At 38.6% G+C, this 17495-nt stretch overlaps 1 protein-coding gene across 1 annotated transcript in view; it reads right to left on the bottom strand.

Annotated features, from left to right (window-relative positions):
• LEKR1 (leucine, glutamate and lysine rich 1) overlaps positions 1-15560 on the bottom strand; it is a gene marked incomplete at its 3' end in the record, with an annotated part of 107301 nt that extends 91741 nt beyond the window's left edge. Inside the window, exons 1-3 of the mRNA XM_081138832.1 lie at positions 15136-15560; positions 12889-12978; positions 865-1079 (exon numbers count right to left, since the gene is read on the bottom strand). Of these exons, the coding sequence (XP_080994958.1) occupies positions 865-1079; positions 12889-12936 (263 nt within the window). The 5' untranslated portion in view covers positions 12937-12978; positions 15136-15560. The remainder of the gene's footprint in view (positions 1-864; positions 1080-12888; positions 12979-15135) is intronic.
• Positions 15561-17495: the final 1935 nt, after the last annotated feature.

The following is a 17495-nucleotide window of genomic DNA, read 5'->3' as shown; positions in this document are numbered from 1 at the left end:
AACAGTATGAAATACTTTATTATTCAGATTTGAAATTTTAAAAACTATAACAAAATTTTCTTGGTAAAGGACTAAGAAATATTGGACCCAATTGACATTTAACATAATTATTAAAATTTGTAATAAAATGTAATAGAAGTACTTAATCCTGAGAGACTTAAGAAAGTTTCTAGTTTTGTAAAGACATGACATTCATTAAATTCATTAATTCAAGGTTTACTAACATCAACTGTTGATATTTTAAATGAAGAAATACTCATTCATAGGAAAAAGGTAACACCATAAAACTCCAGCAAAAAACCCTTCCATAGAAGTGCCTTTATAAGTACATTGAAGTGTCTTTAGGCAAACTAAATTGTTGATCAGATTTGATAGCATTAGGAACCCATTATTTAATTTTTTTTCCAATTCCAGTAACTTAGATTCATATGCCAATTTTAATGTCTTGGCATCCTTTTCAAAACATGAAAACCTTATCCTATAAATCTAAATCTTCAAGGCCATTTATAACAAATGTTAGGCATCAAAAACTACAAAAATTCACCTGATTTTTGACAGACAAATCTTCCTAATGATAAAATTAAGATATACCTGGGGAAAAATAAAACTAAACAGGATCTCGACTTATAGTTACTGAATTAACTGGTTTCTAATTATTCAGAGAGTAAATATATGTCTCAAAGAATGCTCAAACTATAACTGATAATTACATTAGTAATTATTAATAATTAAGAAACAAACTGAAATGTATTCAAGAATAAATTATACCTGATACAGAGAAATTCCAGAAGAACACTGAAAGTCTATTTTCTGTACTTTTCTTTCAAACTAAACAAATAACAGAAGAGAATAGCATATTCCCACCTTTCTGTTTTGGAGTCATTGTTAATTTTGTACTGTTCAAAATCTTGGCTGAGAGAATGCAGCTTTTCTTGAAGTATCTTTTCACGTTCTACACTTCCTTGATAAAATTTCATCTCTTTTTCCATCGCTTTCACTTTTTCTTCCATAGCTTTAAACTCGTGTAGAATTAAATAGCTGACTCCACAGTACTTACAAACTTTTTCATCAGGGGACATCTAGAAAACAGAATATGCATTACTGAAATGATATTTTTAAATTCTGAAAAAATGAAGTCCAATGGAAGATGTTATTGCTACTATGTTGTCAAATGAAGTAAATGTATACTGTTCCATATCATGGAGTGATAATTATGACATTGCTTACATCTGGATAAAATTTTTTAAATTGGTATGATATTGACTCTGACACAAAATCTTGGAGTTAGAAAAGGGTCTTTCAGAGTAATTATTTCTCCACAGTATCTCTAAGAAAAACTTACTCTTGAAATATTTTCCAGCCCAGCTGGGCATGGCTCAGTGGTTGAGGTTCAACCTATGATCCAGGAGATTGCGGTTAGATTCGTGGTCAGGGCACATGCCCAGGATGTGGGCTTGATCCTCAGTAGGGGGCGTGCAGAAGGCAGCCCATCAATGACTCTCTCATCATTGATGTTTCTCTCTCTCTCTCCCTCCTCCCCCTTTCCTCTCTCTGAAATCACTAAAGATATATTAAAAATATTTTTTTTCCATACAATTAAACAGAAATGATGAAAACATCGTTATAATTCTTATTTTAAGATAAGTTTTCCATGGAGTGGGAAGAAAGCACTGGCTTTTCACTGCCAACTGCACTGTGATTTTGCAGGTGCCTCTTGGCTTTTTCAGATCTTATTTTCCTCATTTATAAAATTAGGGCATTGAACTCTTAGTTCCTGTTCAGTTTTAACATTTTACGATTTTTACAGAATTTTACATTCTGTCATAAAACCATAAATAGGAAAACCACTTTGAACCCAATCTCTTCTCCCTAAATTAGTTCTTTTCCTCAGGGAGTTAAGGTTATACTCATTTTATAGATGAGGAAAGGGAGGCCGCTGACGTTAAATAACCAGCTGGTAAATGGGGAAGTTAGGATTAAACCCAGGTCTATTTAAAATCAATACCCATGCCTGTAGCCATTCGTACCATATTTATCTACAATGTGTACATCAGCTAAATCCTCTTACTTTCTTCAGATATAATGTTCACATATCTCTGGACAACATTGAGGCAGTGAAAAATAGAATTTTGGCAAAGTCAAGAGAGAGGTAATTATTTTTTCTGTCTCAAGTACATAAATATTCTTCAAGTAGCCTCTACTTGTCTTGCTATTCACAAAGGACAAAAAGAGAGACAGCTTCATTAAATATTTGCTCCAGGGCACTAAAATGAAAACAACACTGGGATTACTAGAAAAGTACTTACTCTTAATGTAACCTCCCTTAACACTGTAGAAATGGCTCCTCCAACTAAGAGTGAGGGCACCATGTCTGTCTATCAGTGCTATCACACAAGAGTAGGTTAAAGCAAACTAATAATAAATTTTTATAAAGTAAAATTTTGCACATTTAAACTTCAATAATAAAAATTTCAAATGTCAGACTGGCTATTATCAACAAGACAAGTAATAATAAGTGCTGGAGAGGTTGTGGAGTAAAAGGAACCCTCATTCACTGCTGGTGGGAATGTAAACCTGTACCGCCACTATGGAAAGCAGTATGAGACTCCTCAAAAAATTAAGAATACAACCCTGGCCGGTGTTGATCAGTGGTTAGAGCAGCGGCCTGAGTATTGGAGGGTCTCGGGTTCCATTTCCAGTCAAGGGCACACATACCTGGGTTACAGGTTTGATCCCCGCCCTCTGTCAGGGTACAAGCAGAGGCAACCAATCGATATGTCTCTCACATCAATGTTTCTCTCTCCTCTCCTCTCCCATTTCCTCTCTCTCCCCCCTCCCCCTCCTCTCCACTCTCTCTAAAAAAAAAAATCAATGGAAAAAATATCCTCACTCCTGGGGTGAGGATTTAAAAAAACAAAAAATATTAAGAATACAGTTACCATATGACCCAGCAACCCCCCTTCTGGGTATCTACCCCAAAATTTTGAAAACACTTATTCAAAAAGAGATATGCACCCCTATGTTCACTGCAGCATTATTCACGGTGGCCAAGACATGGAAACAACAGAAGTGTCCTTCGATAGATGATTATATTAAAAAGATGTGGTAAAATATATACAATGAACTACTACTCAGCCATAAGGAAAGATGAAATACTGCCATTTGCAACAACATGGATGGATCTTGAGAATATCATGCTAAGCAAATTAAGTGAGAAAAAGTTAAGAACCATATGATTTCACTCATATGTGGGATATAAAACTGAAAGCAACAAATGAGCAAACAAAAAAAACAAACAAAAACCCATAGACACAGACAACAGCATGGTGGTTACAAGAGAACAGGGAGCTGAGGGGCAGAGTAAAAGTTAAAGGGGGTCAAATATATGGTGATGGAAGATTATTTGACTTTGAGTGGTAGGCACACAATGCAATATACAATTGATATATCAAAGAATTGTACACTTGAAACCTCTATAATCTTATTAACCAATGATACTACAATAAATTTAACTTAAAAATTTTTCAAATGCAAAACCAAAATATAATACTGTGGAAAACCAATGAATGACTACATCATTGAATGCCAATGAATGACACTGGTACCAAAAATACAGATTTATAAAACAACAGATTTGAAAGAAATCATAAAGATAACCTGGTTGAAACATTGGATGGTTTCACTGAGTCTATTATAACCTAGACAAATTGTTGCCCAGACTCTATTTCAATATCCCAAATGATGGAAAACTACTTTGTAAAGCAGCTTGTTGCATCTTCTAAAGTTTGTCAGGAAATTTTTTCTCACACTGACCCCAAAGCTGCCTGCCTGGAGCGTCCACTGGTCCTACACCTCCTAGTAACCATGTGGAACCACCACAGGCTCTTTCTAATATTTGAACACAGCTATCAGTCAGGAACACTCCCTATCTGATCCTCTCCAGGTGAACACTTCCAATTCCTTCAGCTGTTTCCCATATGACATGGTTTTGACATTCTTCCTCATTCTAGATAATCTTCTCTGAACTTGTTCCTCGGTTCTACGTCGGTTTCAAAGTATGGTACCCAGAATTGAATACTTCAGTGTGAATAAGAGTACTCAAACTTTCCACATCCTAGTATCTCGTTAGTATTGTTAGTAATACCTTCTAATGCAACCTTAGATTATAATGATCTCTTGCATTTGTAGCAATTATGTTACTATTATGTACTGTAACTGTCTTTTATGTTAAATAAAGACCCTGTTTAAAAATACTGCAGTGCAAAACCAAGTTTCATTATACTGAATATACCAACCCATTCCTTTCCACCTTTTTTAGAGATCTACCTGCCACAGCCCTGGCTGTTCTATGTGGTAATGTGACCAAAACCCCATCCACCCTATCCATGGCTGACTGGTAGAAAAGGACTGGACATCCCACCTGGAAGAACCAGGCCTTAAGTTGGGAATGATCCAACCAGCCCTTAAGTGTTGAAGACCCAGACATTTACGAAACCCTTAGGGCTAACTACCCAATTATCTTTGTAACCAGCCTACATTTGTTGACATTGTCTTCAGGAATATTACAATGAAATTCATCAAATGCCTTTGAAAGGTTCATATATATTTGATGCCTACTACAGTTCCTGGATCTAGTAACTCTACACGAAATGGAATACAGCAAGGTCTACCTGCTGGTTCTCTTAATGAACACAAAATTGGCCCAATTTTATTGGTTCTCTAATATACCCTCACAAATCTCCCTTTGATAAAAAATTTGGAATCTTGACTGGAATTGAAATTGAGTTCACTGGTTGTAGTTTATGGTCACTTTATATGTGGAGTGGCATTTGTATGTTATCCTCTTACTCTTTGTGTGTCCTCAAAGATCACCAAGAGTGGCTCTGCAATCCCATTCAAAGGTACTGTCAGTCCCCTGGAATATAATCCATCCATGTCAAGAGACCTAAACTAATTCAGAGAAGATGGGTATTTTCTTACAATCCCTTTGCCCATCATGAGTTTTGGTCCCTTCTCATCAATTTGAAAATTATATTGCTTTATTCCAAAGCACTTTCGTCCTTAATCTTCTGCCTATTAATCACAGTTTTTGCCCTGCTTCGGGCAAAGCACCCTAACCCCAGTCTAATGGAAACTCTTGCCTGGGTGAAGCTTCTTTGCAGGCTGATGTACAAAACACAAAGAGCATAAACTTCACAATTGTGAAAGCTATTAGAATGTTATTCCATCCTAGCAATTATGGGGGGGAAGCTAAAATAAGTGAAGTAAAACATTTTATAGGAAAGGTCTTCTGGAAGTTCAGCAAAGAAAGCCAAAATATAATATCATTATGATCTAGGAAACAAGACAATCAAATTACAAAATAAAAGGTCCATATGAGAAGTCTCCAGACTTCATCTAGTACAACCTGAATCACTGAGTGATCTATATTAAATAAGTATATTGAACAAAAGTCTTCAATGCTATTAAATTGTAAATAATTTTCTGTAAGTAAAACTGCAACAGAAAAAGCGTAATAACACTTTCAAATTCTTAGTGTCTGTCTATACAGGCTAATTATTTTGGGCATTTCTGTGAAACTTGAAAAGATATGATATACTATAATTATGTTCCCAAATGAAGTAAGTAAAAGTTATCTGGTTTTTTGGTGTGCAATATAATTTGTGCTTCATCCTTATAACTTGGTGTTATAACATCTCCTTGTTTTGTAAGTAAAATAATGACATGCTGTCATTCTTGACAAAACAGCTATTATAAGCAGGATGTCTCTGCTTTCTCAATGTACTCTGGAAGAGGCATTAGCAAACGCAGTATATTAAACAAATGCGAAACCATTTAAAAATAAATTTTAAAATAAACTTCTCAACTGCAGCATTTGTACTTCTTAAATTACAGTTATTCAATATTAAAATGATGCAAAAATCTTTTAAAGGTTAAATTAGGCTTTGGGTCCTTTACAAAGCTCCTGTCTGTGCTTCAACTAGAAAGGGCGCTCAGGAACCCCTGCTGCCCAATTGAGGCATTCTCTGCTCCAAAAATTGTTCCTCCTTTTTTGCCCACCCTGTCCCATGCTTATTATGATTGGTTAAGGAGAAAAGGAACAGGTAAACTATTCCACAAAGGTAAGAGTAACAGCTGTATGCTCTGTAAAGCCGTATAAACTGTAAACCCTTCCAAGAGGATCTGCATTAAAAAGATGACTTTACTCAAAAACAATGAGTGTCTAGCTAGAGAATTTCATTCAAATTAGGAGAAACATTTTGAGACAGAAGAGTGGATCTTTTGAGTCGCAAAGACCACTTGACCATTTCATAAGGCCATTAGGACCCGTCCTCATCAATAAGTCAACTTGCTGGACTACCAATTTAACACTCAATTTGGTAAAGGGGCATCTACAACCCCCACCTTCATCACACTCAGTGGTGAGGGAGTACATGATTCCCCTAAGAAAAGGAACGGGGCAAAGGTACTCACTCTCTCTGCTCTTACGCAGCACAATGCTGGAGATTCTAGCCACAGTAATAAGGCAAGAGGAGGAAAAACGGCATACATATCAGAAAGGAAGAAACAAAACTGACCCTATTTGAGATGACATGATTGTTTACATAGAAAACCCCAAGGAATTCACAATAAAACTCCTAGAACTATTAAGTTCAGCAAGGTCCATGATTCAAGATAAACATACAAAAACCAATTGTTCTATATACTGCCAGTGAATACATGGACAGTGCAATTAAAATTACAATACCAATTATAATTCCTCAAAAAATTAAATACTTAGGTGCAAATCCAACAAAACGTTCACGGGACTTGTATGCTAAAAATTAAAAAACACAGATGGTAAGAAATCAAAGATTTAAATAAGTGGACAGACATACTGTGTTTATGGGTTGGAAGACTCAAAATATTAAAAATATCATTTCTCCCCAAATGTATATATAATGTCCTATCAAAATTCCAGCCAGATTTTTTTTTATATAGACAGGATTGTTCTCAAATATATAGGGAAAGGCAAAGAAACTACAAGAGCTAAGACAATCTTGAAAAAGAAGACTAAAGTGGGAGGAATCATTTTACCTGATTTCAAGACATCTTGTAAGTCTACAGTAATAAAGACTGTGTAGTACTGGCAGAAGGAAAGTCAATGGAATAGACTAGCGAACCCAGAAATAAATCTACATAACTATGCCAAAAGGATTTTTCTGGCAAAGGTGCAAAAGCAATTTAATGAAGAGATAGCCTTTTCAACAAACAGTGCTGGAACAATTGGATATCCATAGGTTTAAAGAAAAGAACTTCAACCTAAACCTACACCCTATACAAATTAACTCAAAATGAGTCATGGACTTAAGTATAAAAGATAAAACTATGATTTTAGAAGAAAAAATTTCTAGGATAAAATCTTCAGGATCTATACTAGGCAGCATTCTTATACTTTATATCAAAAGCATGATCCATAAATAGAAAAACTGATTAGCTAAATTTCATCAAAATTTAAAACTTTTTCTCTACAAAATCCCTGAGAAGAGAATGAAAGGATAAGTTACAGACTGGGGGAAAATATTTGCAAACCACATATCTGACAAAGGATAGTATCTAGATTATATAAAGAACTCTCAAAACTCAACAGTTTAAAAAAATCCAATTAGAAAACAGTCAAAAGACATGAAGAAATATTTCACCTAAGAGGATATACAGATGCCAAATAAGCACATGAAAAGATACTCAACACATCATTAGGAAAGTGAAAATTAAAACCACAATGAGATATCACTGCACACCTATCAAAAAGGCTAAAATAACAACTAATGACAATATCAAATGCTGGTAAAGATGTAGAGAAACTGGGTCATTCATACATTGCTGGTGAGAATGTGAAATGTACAGCCTCTGAAAAAGTTTGGCAGTACCTTAAAAAACTAAACATGTAACTACTGTACAAACTAGCAATTGCACTCTTGGGCATTTATCCCAGGAAAATGAAAACATATGTTCTCATAAAAACCTATAAGCAAATATTTATAGCAGCTTTATAACTAATAGCCAAAAACTGGAAAAAAACCCAGATGTTCTTCAACAGGTTAAATAAACTGTAGTACATTTATACTATGTAATATTACTCAGCAATAAAAAGAAACTATTGATACATGCAACAACCTGAATAAAGCTCCAGAGAATTCCGCTGAATGAAAAAACTAATCCCAAAAGTTTATATCTTGCATGATTCCATTTATATAACATTCTTGAAAATGACAAAATTGTTGATCAGATCAGTGGTTGCCAGGGGTCATAGATTAGGGGTGAGGGATAAAGTGGTGGAGGTGTATGAATGGGGAGGTTGAGGTAAACGTAATTATAGAAGCTCAACAGGAGGAATCCTTGTTGTAACAGAACTTTTTTATATCTTGACTCTATCAATGTTGATATCCTGGTTGTGATACTATAGTATAGTTTTGCCAGATGTTACCTTTGGGGTAAGTCAGGGTAACAGTACATGGGATCTCTTGGTGTCATTTCTTACAAATGCATATGAATCTACAATGATCTCAAAATAAGACATTTACTAAGAAAATAATAAAAATAAAAATAAATCAATCTGGGACTAAAATACCAAAGAGTAATCCATAAACAAATTTTATTGAGCAATTTCAAGAAATGCTGGCTTCATACATAAATTATACATATGTTTATCTACATATACTTCCAAAGTATATTTCCTCCAATACCTACTTTTCCACTAGGAAACCTCACCTAAGTAAACTCTATGGCCTTCTATGGCCAGCCAGCAAAAGTAGTTTGGACTACAAATTCACAAATGCAGATTTTGTTCAAGATTCACAGTAACATTTTTTTAAAAACTTTTTCCTAATGAACTGTCTTGGATAACAATATTAAGTGAATAACCTCTCCAAGAATTACACAGCTTCCTACTTCTTCTGTCATTAGGTTTTAAAACTGCAATTGCTTAAATACATACCCACATACACATATCATTACTTTTCCCAGATAATAATGTTAACATTTCTGTGACCATTTTCTCTATTTTTCCCCTCTACTTTAACTCAACACAAAATCTGACCCTAGCCACAGTGGCCCAAAATGACCTGGAAAATTAGGTTTATTTTTTCTGGCAATGACAACCTGTGCTTGGAAATATAAAACTGTTATTCTGAATAAGTTTCAAAGTTTCAAAGTACTAAAATTACTATACTGAAACAGGACAAAATGAGCTGTTACTGCTAGAGAAAGGGACTGTTATCCCAGAAAGAACAGTGTGCTCTCCAACCCTTGCACCACCACTTCTGTTTTATAAAATAAACAACTCTGGTCTCTTTATTTTACTTTGTGTCCTCTGGTAATAAATATCCTCTCTGGAGCTAAAACCCTATTACAAGTGCTCATTTTGTCACCATTTAAAAAAAGAGATCAGCTTTACTTTTGCAAAATAACTGATTTTTCCACTCATCTGTTGCAGTTGTTTTGATTTCTGTGTATGTTCCCAAGCGAAAAAAAAAACACAAAAGTTGTTCATTGCTTTTTTCCTAAAATGAGGGAGTTCGTATGTCTCTAAAATAGGCTGACATTCAGGAGGGGAAGACATATAGAATTATTACTTTGCTGATCTATAAGTGTTTTAATTTTAAATTGTGGCAATAAAATCCTAAACACAGAACTGTACTATCAGTACAAGTGCATTCTGCTTTCAGAAAGCTAAAAATTCTAGCAAAGCTGCTGGTTTTTGGAGGTCAGAGACAGGTATGAGTCAGCTCAATCTAGAGGGAGAACAGACGTAAAGATATGATCTAAGTACATATAGAAGTAAACTGTAGAGTCTAGCAGCAGACAAAGGGGATGAGTGTGGTCTTGCTGTCCAGCCCACGGGCCTGTTTTACATTTTGTGTGACTTGGGGAGATGGAAGTTTGAGATATATTTTATGCTCAGTCAGAAATTGTGATAAAAGCAAAAAGATCTCAGAACAAAAGTCAAAAGATTCTTATTCTTGCTTCCCTAAGATTCCCTAAAAAGATGAGGCCAGGGAGCAGCTGATTTAACAATTTTAGCCTTCTAGTCAGGCAACGGATTCTCTAATTACAGCTTATCATCAGCATTCTTCTCTATACTTTCCCTTTGGTGGCCATCTGCCCCACCACCTCTACTTGTTCTTGCAACTTTTCTACTACTACCGATTTTCCTATTAATAGCACAGTGCAGTGCAGTCATTTTCATGTCCTTTATCAAGTACCTTTCATGTAAGTTATCAACCATCCCATTTCCATATCACATAGCAAAAGTATGGAAAGAAATAAAGAGGAAGGGCTCCCCTCACCTTCTCTTCCCTGATTTCTATACTAACCTTCCTTGCCTACACAGAGAAAGAAAAAAAAAGAAAAGAAAACAGCAAGGGCTTCCTTAGAAAGAAGAGCCAGCATAAAAATTAACATAAAAAAAGTTAACAGAACAAGCGGTGGGCACTGATCCACCCACCTCATGTTCTTTTTCCACCCAATAAAGAAATGGAGCACAATTTCCAAGACATTATGAAAAAAAAAAAGATTCGTTTTCTTCATTTTAATAATAAAGTATTATTAAGTAATTCTAATCCAAAGTATTCCTATTACCATTATAAGCTATATACAGGATGGGGCAAAAGTCGGTTTTCAGTTGTGAGTAAGCAAAACACAGAGTTTACTCTTGTATTGTTTATTAATTATTGTATTATCTTCCATACCAACAACTGTAAACCGACTTTTGCCCTGCCCTGTATCTATTTAACATGATTCTGTATAGAATGATGTATGCAAGCTGACTACATAGATATACTGCCTGATCACTAGGCAATTTAACAAGTACATTATGGACAATCTAGATGGATCAAACACAGGTAAGAAGTTATGGAAAACAAACAACTGACTTGTTCTTAGACCGTGCTTTAATGAGCTGTGGGGTGCATGTACACATTTTGGTTGCTTTATAACCAAGTACCCAGAACAATGTCTGGCACATATAGGCACTGGGTATCTGTTGTACAAATGTATCTAACTTGAGTCTGAAGAAGTGCAAAGCTGCACTTTATATTCTAAACATTCGGCAGGACAAAGGCTACAATCAGAATACTTGGCCAGGGCCGTAGGCAGCTGACCTTCTCCTGGAGTCACCACTTCTCTGCGCTGTATGGACAGCTGCTTGCCATTCCTGCTTTGAGAATATAACTGCAGATTTATGAAATGCTTGGTTTTAGCATTTTTAAACAATTTACTTATAAAGTACCTTAAACATGAGAAAAAACATTCTACAGCTCTCATAAAAACCTTGTCAAAATAAATACATGCTTTCTCATATATTCAAAATATTTACATTCTAAACATTCTCTAACTTGACCAGCTTTTTCTCACCAGGAAGCTTCTGTTCCTTTGGTCTAGCATGCGCTATTGCCTATCTGTCTAGAGAAATATTCCTCCTTTAAGGGCCAATCCCAGTTCTACCTCCTGCATAAAGCTCCTCCCTTGCCTGTCACAATACTTGGGGATCCCTCACCCTACCTTCTCCTTTCTTGGAGAGAAGCTACCGTCTTACATGGCATCTAAATCACACACTGTCCTTTAGAGTTATTTTTCAGGTCTTTATATACCTTCTTCCTGACAGACGACTGGATCTGAAGTGTAGGTATTGCTTCTTGCAGATGGTTTTGTTTTGTTTCTTTCAACCTCTACCACACAGGGTGGTATATGGAAGGAATTCAGTTGAGGGAGAGAGGAAGGACATTCCATGTCTACACACACATAAAAGCACCATTTCTTAGGTAAGCATAGCATAGCTGAGCTCTCTCTGTGCTGTCTCTCTCTTACACCTAACATAAAAGGTGAAGCAAATTAAACACAGTGGCTGAAAAGGTCTTTTCTGGTCATTGGACTTCCCTTCCAGTTCCTGCTAGGCTGCAGTTTACATAAATCTGAAGAACATGCAGTAACAGTAAGCATCAACTTAAATCAATGGCATGGTTAATGCTAACAGGTAGCCCAAAGCAACACGAACAAAGGATAAAAGCATATCTGAGAGCTGACTGCAATTTTTTAAATTAAAAAGTAACAGACTGCTGGTTAAGAGTTGACTGCAGATTTACTGAAAAACCGGAATGACTGATGATAGCTAAGGTTTTAATTCACAATTTGTTGATCAGTTTCAAAGAGATATTTTTAAAATTATACTATTAACAATGTATGCATTGCCAAACTAAATATGGGACAAATGCGTTTGCCTGAGGACAGATATGAGCTAACAGGGAGGAGAGTAGCATGGAAACTCTGAAGAACTGTTAACTAGATTAAATGAGTTGATATATACATGAAAGGACTTAAAACAGTGCCTGGTGCAAGAATCAAGGTGACATTGAAATAGACCCTCATAGAGAGAGAGACTTAAAAATTTAGCATCATAAAAAGCTACAAACTAATTGAAATTTCTGTGGTGGTTTACTACTAATTATTTGTTTTACAAATGCAGAATAGGGATCACTTAAATTTTTAAACAGACCCATTTATTTCAGTTTTTTTGAAAAAACTTTTCTTTTTCTACAAAGCTGCTAGGAAAATATCTAAATATACAATTGGGACATTCTGGGGCCCTCTTTTCCCAAGGCCCACACACACCTGATCAAATACTGTGCTGGAATTGTTTATCTGTCGTCTTTCGCAAGTCAAACACTACTGAATTGAATTCCACAATTCTAACCATTAGGATTATTCCCTTCCCCACTCTATTAATTCATTCCAGATGCCCTGACCAAAATAAATACAAAACCTCTGAATTTACTTCCCCAGGTTTTAGAATTATCTACCTGTTAAAAGGTTTCTAATGGTATGTTGTAATAACACAATATAATATCATACCTTTTGGATTTCTTCAGGTAATGCGTGCATGGGAATGTGACGATCCATAATTTCCCAAAATATACTGACGGAGCTCCGAAGTAAAATAATCTAAAAATATTGATGGCAATAGTCAGAATTGAAATAATGTGAAAAAAATTCAAATTGAGATACAAATTCTTGCGGGTATTTGAAGAAGAATGTTGACAATTTTCAACAGATGTTCATTTCATCAACTGAGTGTTAAACGGTACAGGAGAGGTTTTCTCAGTTATTAGGCCAATAGAACAGGAAAGACCTATAAAGAGAGACTACTAATAGTAGCTGCAAACATTTTCTTTCTTTAGAAATTAAGTCCAATTGTAACTTCTGTGGTGGCTTACTATTAATTATTTGCTATGCAAATACAAAATAAGGATCAATTTCAACTGGAAGCATTTAGTTCAGTTATTGTTTTTCTGAAAAGCTACTAGTAAAATGTCTAAATACGGTATTTTAGTTCAGCAGACAAAAGCAATTGTGACATGAATACTGGTATAAATGATGATGTACAGAGAAAATACTCAGTTAACAGATTCAATATGACATTCAGGCCCTGAAGAATCATCAAAGCTTGAGAAGCCCAGTGCCAATTTTACCTATAAGTGGACATTTTTATAATTTTTATGCAGCTATTTTACTTTTAATAGATTTTCATTTTGTAAGAAAACAATTCAATATAAAGCTCTATCACTATTTTCATAAAACCAAACAGGATGGAGGAGCACTTTGATTTTGGGTTGTTTTTTTTAACTTTCCCAAATATGAAGAAAGAATGGACAATCCAATTTCGTGAGTGAGAAATGTTTATATATACCCAAGGAGTGAGGGGCAGAAGAGGGGCAGCCGAGTAAGATGATACAGGCCAACTCCACAGCAGGAAAGGCGGCCTATGGGCCAAAAGTTGTAGATAAGGAATAGTCCAGGAGTGGATTACTAGTGAAGGCTTCCTGAGGTTATTTGCTTTTGATCAGGGTAGGATTTTGACAGAGACAGCAGAGGAACAGTACTCTATCAGAGGCAGCAACCCCAGCCTTGCCAAGGTAGCAGGGACATTGTAGATGACAAAAATTCTTGTAGGGGCAGTATTTTTTTTTTTAATTATGCAACCATTGGTAGAAAAGAGGATTCCCTCCCTATCCTGTTAACACAAAACCCCTTGTTTTAATGAGCTGCTGTTTATAGCAAATAACTAATGATCTGTCTTCCCATGTAAATGCAATACGTGTGTGTGTTTGGTCAAGTTAATTGACATGGTTAACATAGGTCCACATGGCCAAGTACATACTAATCTGATGTTTGGCAGACTGTCACCTGGACATGGCAAGAGCTCATTATTCACGGAAGGCTCATTATTCTCATTTCTGCCATTTTACAATGGACTCGCCAACAGTAAAATAAGGTGGCATGGCTTAATTAAACTCTATTGGGAGAATTTCTTCTCCTAAATTACCAACTAAATCTCTTTTTAAAAAATTCCACCCACAAATTTGAGAGCAAGGATCTAGTGACAGTATAAACAAGGCACCAGTGGGACCATTTTTATTTAGAACCTTCGTTGTCTATAAATCTATTCCAACTTTGTGGCCTTATTCTACCAAGGGAGAAGAACTGGCAGGTTCTAATTATCGAGGGAAAAGTCAAAATAAAATATTCTGCCAACTCAGAAAATCTCTCTAGAGCAGAAAGATGGCAATTTTATTATTGAATATGCATTTAAGTAGACTGTGAGGCACATCACAATCAATCTGCTAATGAGATTACAAAGACCGAAAGAAACCCCACTTTTTATACAGCTGGGCAGATACAATTCATTACATACATGCTTTCAAGATAAATGGTAGCCTGTTCTCAACACAGCTTGATAATCACTCGTCCACAGCTCATTTTAAGTCGCCTGGTAACCCAACTAGCTATCTACGCCAGCTAACTGCGTTTGTCCTAAGAAAAGCAAGTCTCTGTGACAAAGTGGGTTGTTGCTAGAAGGTACCTAAACTAAAATTCCCAAGGAGATATGGAAATAGGGGGACTATCTCCCTTGATATTTACATTTTAAAGAAATGACTCCCAGGTCCTCAAACAAAACATTCTGGATCTTTAAAAGCTTTGCATACATATTAAAGGAATAGTGGGAGAGTTAACAAATAAGAGGTTTCTCAGGAAAGGGAGGGGAAAGGTCTCTTTCCCTTTTGGCAACAGGGAAATTCGTTAGTTTTAATTTACCCTTACATTATTTTGCGTGTTTTATCAAATGAGTCCCTTCCATTCTTTCACGTGACACACGCGTAGACTGCCCTTGGGCGAGAGGCGCGGGGACAACTGGCAGCAGCCACGGAGGTGTTTCCGAACCTGTTCTCTACCAGTCACGAAGGAAATGTCACACACACAGAAACGTCCCCGATCGCTCCCCTCCGACTCCCTTCCTCACACCGCGTCACGACGGGCGCTAACTCGCGCTCCGCTTTCGGGCCCCCCGGCGTGAGTCACCCGCGAGCCGGCAGGTCAGGGCCGGCGGGAAGCGGGAGTGCTCCCGGAGACGCTCCCGAAGCGGCAGGACTCTCCACACAGAAACGGACCACAAGGCCGCGCAGCTTCGGGAAGGGCTCTGAGTCCTGTCCCTGTCTAACCCCGCTCCCTCGGGACCCGCCGCGGCCGGAAGAGGAGGCGGCGGCGGCGGCGGGGAGGCCGGGCTGCGTCCCGCGGGGGGAAGGGGCGAGCGGGCGGGGCCGGCTGGCGGGGAGCGTTCGGGGGACGCAGGAGGGGCGGGGCCGGGGCGCGGGCCCCCTCCCGTCGCCGGGCTCCGGCTCCGCTTTCCCGCAGCTCCCGGGGCCAGCACGCCTCCGCTCCGGAACTGCGTCCGGAGAACCGGGTCCCCCGCGGCTCTAGGAAGCTATTCTCTGTCTCTCACCTAGACCAGGACGCCGCCGGGTGCGAAACGGCTTTCCCAGTCTCCTGGGAGACCGTGCTGCGCGTCGGCGTGACGTCAGGGCGCGGTGGCGTCACGGCCCACGCCTCTCGCCAACGCGGAAGCCGGTCTACCCCGCGCGCGGCGGAAGCGGGGAGCCGGCGGCGGGGTCCGAGCCAAGGGTTCACCGAACTCCGGGCGCTGAGAGGCGGGGGAGGGCGGCTCGAGCCGTAGTCGCCGCTGTGGGGCGCAGGGAGCCCTCCCGGCCCTGTGACCGGCGTTGGGGTCCTCAGCCCGCCCAAGGGCCCGTGTGGAGGACAGCGCCGTGGGCCCTGACTGACCTTGAGCGGGAGGGGGAGAGATGCCCGGAGAGGTCAAGGGTGTAAAAGGGAAGCTGTGGTCTCAGTGACTGAGCGAACGGAGGACGTTCGTCAAGTTTTCATCCTAGTCCAAGAGTAGCCAAGAAGAAGCCTTTAGCTCTCGAGGTGTCGAGGCCCCCTGGCCGCAGCGTGTTTATTTCTAGCAGACCGCCCACCTGCCCACGCGCGCGGCTTCGCTCCCTCCATTCCTGAGCGCGTGTGCGCTGGTAGTCCGCCGGCGGGGGCCTGCGCACCGGCGCGGGCGACGCTCGGCCAGCCGCCCGGGGGGCAGCCGCGGGCGTGCTTAGCGGGGCACTCGGTCACAGGCCGACCTCTCCGTTTTGAAGGCTATATGAGGGACAAAAGGCAGCTCTTCCAAGAAAAAACACCTGCTGCTCGCTGACAGGGAAAGAGACTTGCTACTACTGAATGAAGTAAGGTTGAATACAAAGGAAATGAGTTCAAACGTAGATTTAGAGAAGTGGTCAAATGATGCAGAACATTGATGGAGCAGTCGTGAGACTGCTGATTGATGGCGGTTATTAATGAAAATGACAGCACCAAGTACTAAACCCTTCTAAAAGCCTTGTTCCTCAGAGCGCTGGAAGTCTTGTAAATAGATGTACCCCGGACACTTGAACCTGACCAGTGTTTTTTAGCCAGTGCCTACCAGCCACTTTGTTTATACCCCCTCAAAGAGAGCATCTTTTTTCATTTGTGAAAGAAGCTAATTAGAGGACCGAACAAAGGGTTGGGGGAGGCTGAGGAGAGCCAACGAAGTGGTCCAGTGCAGCATGCTTATTTATTCTGTGGTTTAATTTCATCTGTGCTTACTCATCTCCACATTGGCCTGGAGACCAATTTCCCTCCCACTGTAAATGTTCCTTAGGCCTGCACTGTCCAGTAAGATAGCCATGTGGGATTATTTAATTTAGTTAAAATGAAGTAAAATAAAAATGTACTTTTTTTCCGCACTGGCCACATGTTAAGTGCTCAGTAATTACAAGTTGCTAAAGACGGCACACACATATATATAGAATATTTCATCATCAAAGTTCTGTTGAACAGTGGCAAATGCTGTAAGAATTTTAAGGATACAGAGAGTTGATAAATTGTGAATAGCCTTTGTTGAAGAGTAGCAGTTAAAAGTGTTATTTCTGAAGAACACAGCACAGGTGAAAAGTTGTGACAGAGAGTTACAAAATCAATTTATAGAAAAAAGTAACCCAATATGCGTCTCCCCGGTGTTGGTGTGTATTTTTCTTGGCTCCGGGTTGGTGTCAGTTTGTCCGTCTGTCTGTCTAGGTTTCTTTCCCTGTCCTTTT

Source organism: Miniopterus schreibersii, assembly GCF_964146895.1.
Source record: "Miniopterus schreibersii genome assembly, chromosome: 5".
Taxonomy (NCBI): domain Eukaryota; kingdom Metazoa; phylum Chordata; class Mammalia; order Chiroptera; family Miniopteridae; genus Miniopterus; species Miniopterus schreibersii.
This window is presented reverse-complemented; position numbering and strand designations above follow the sequence as displayed.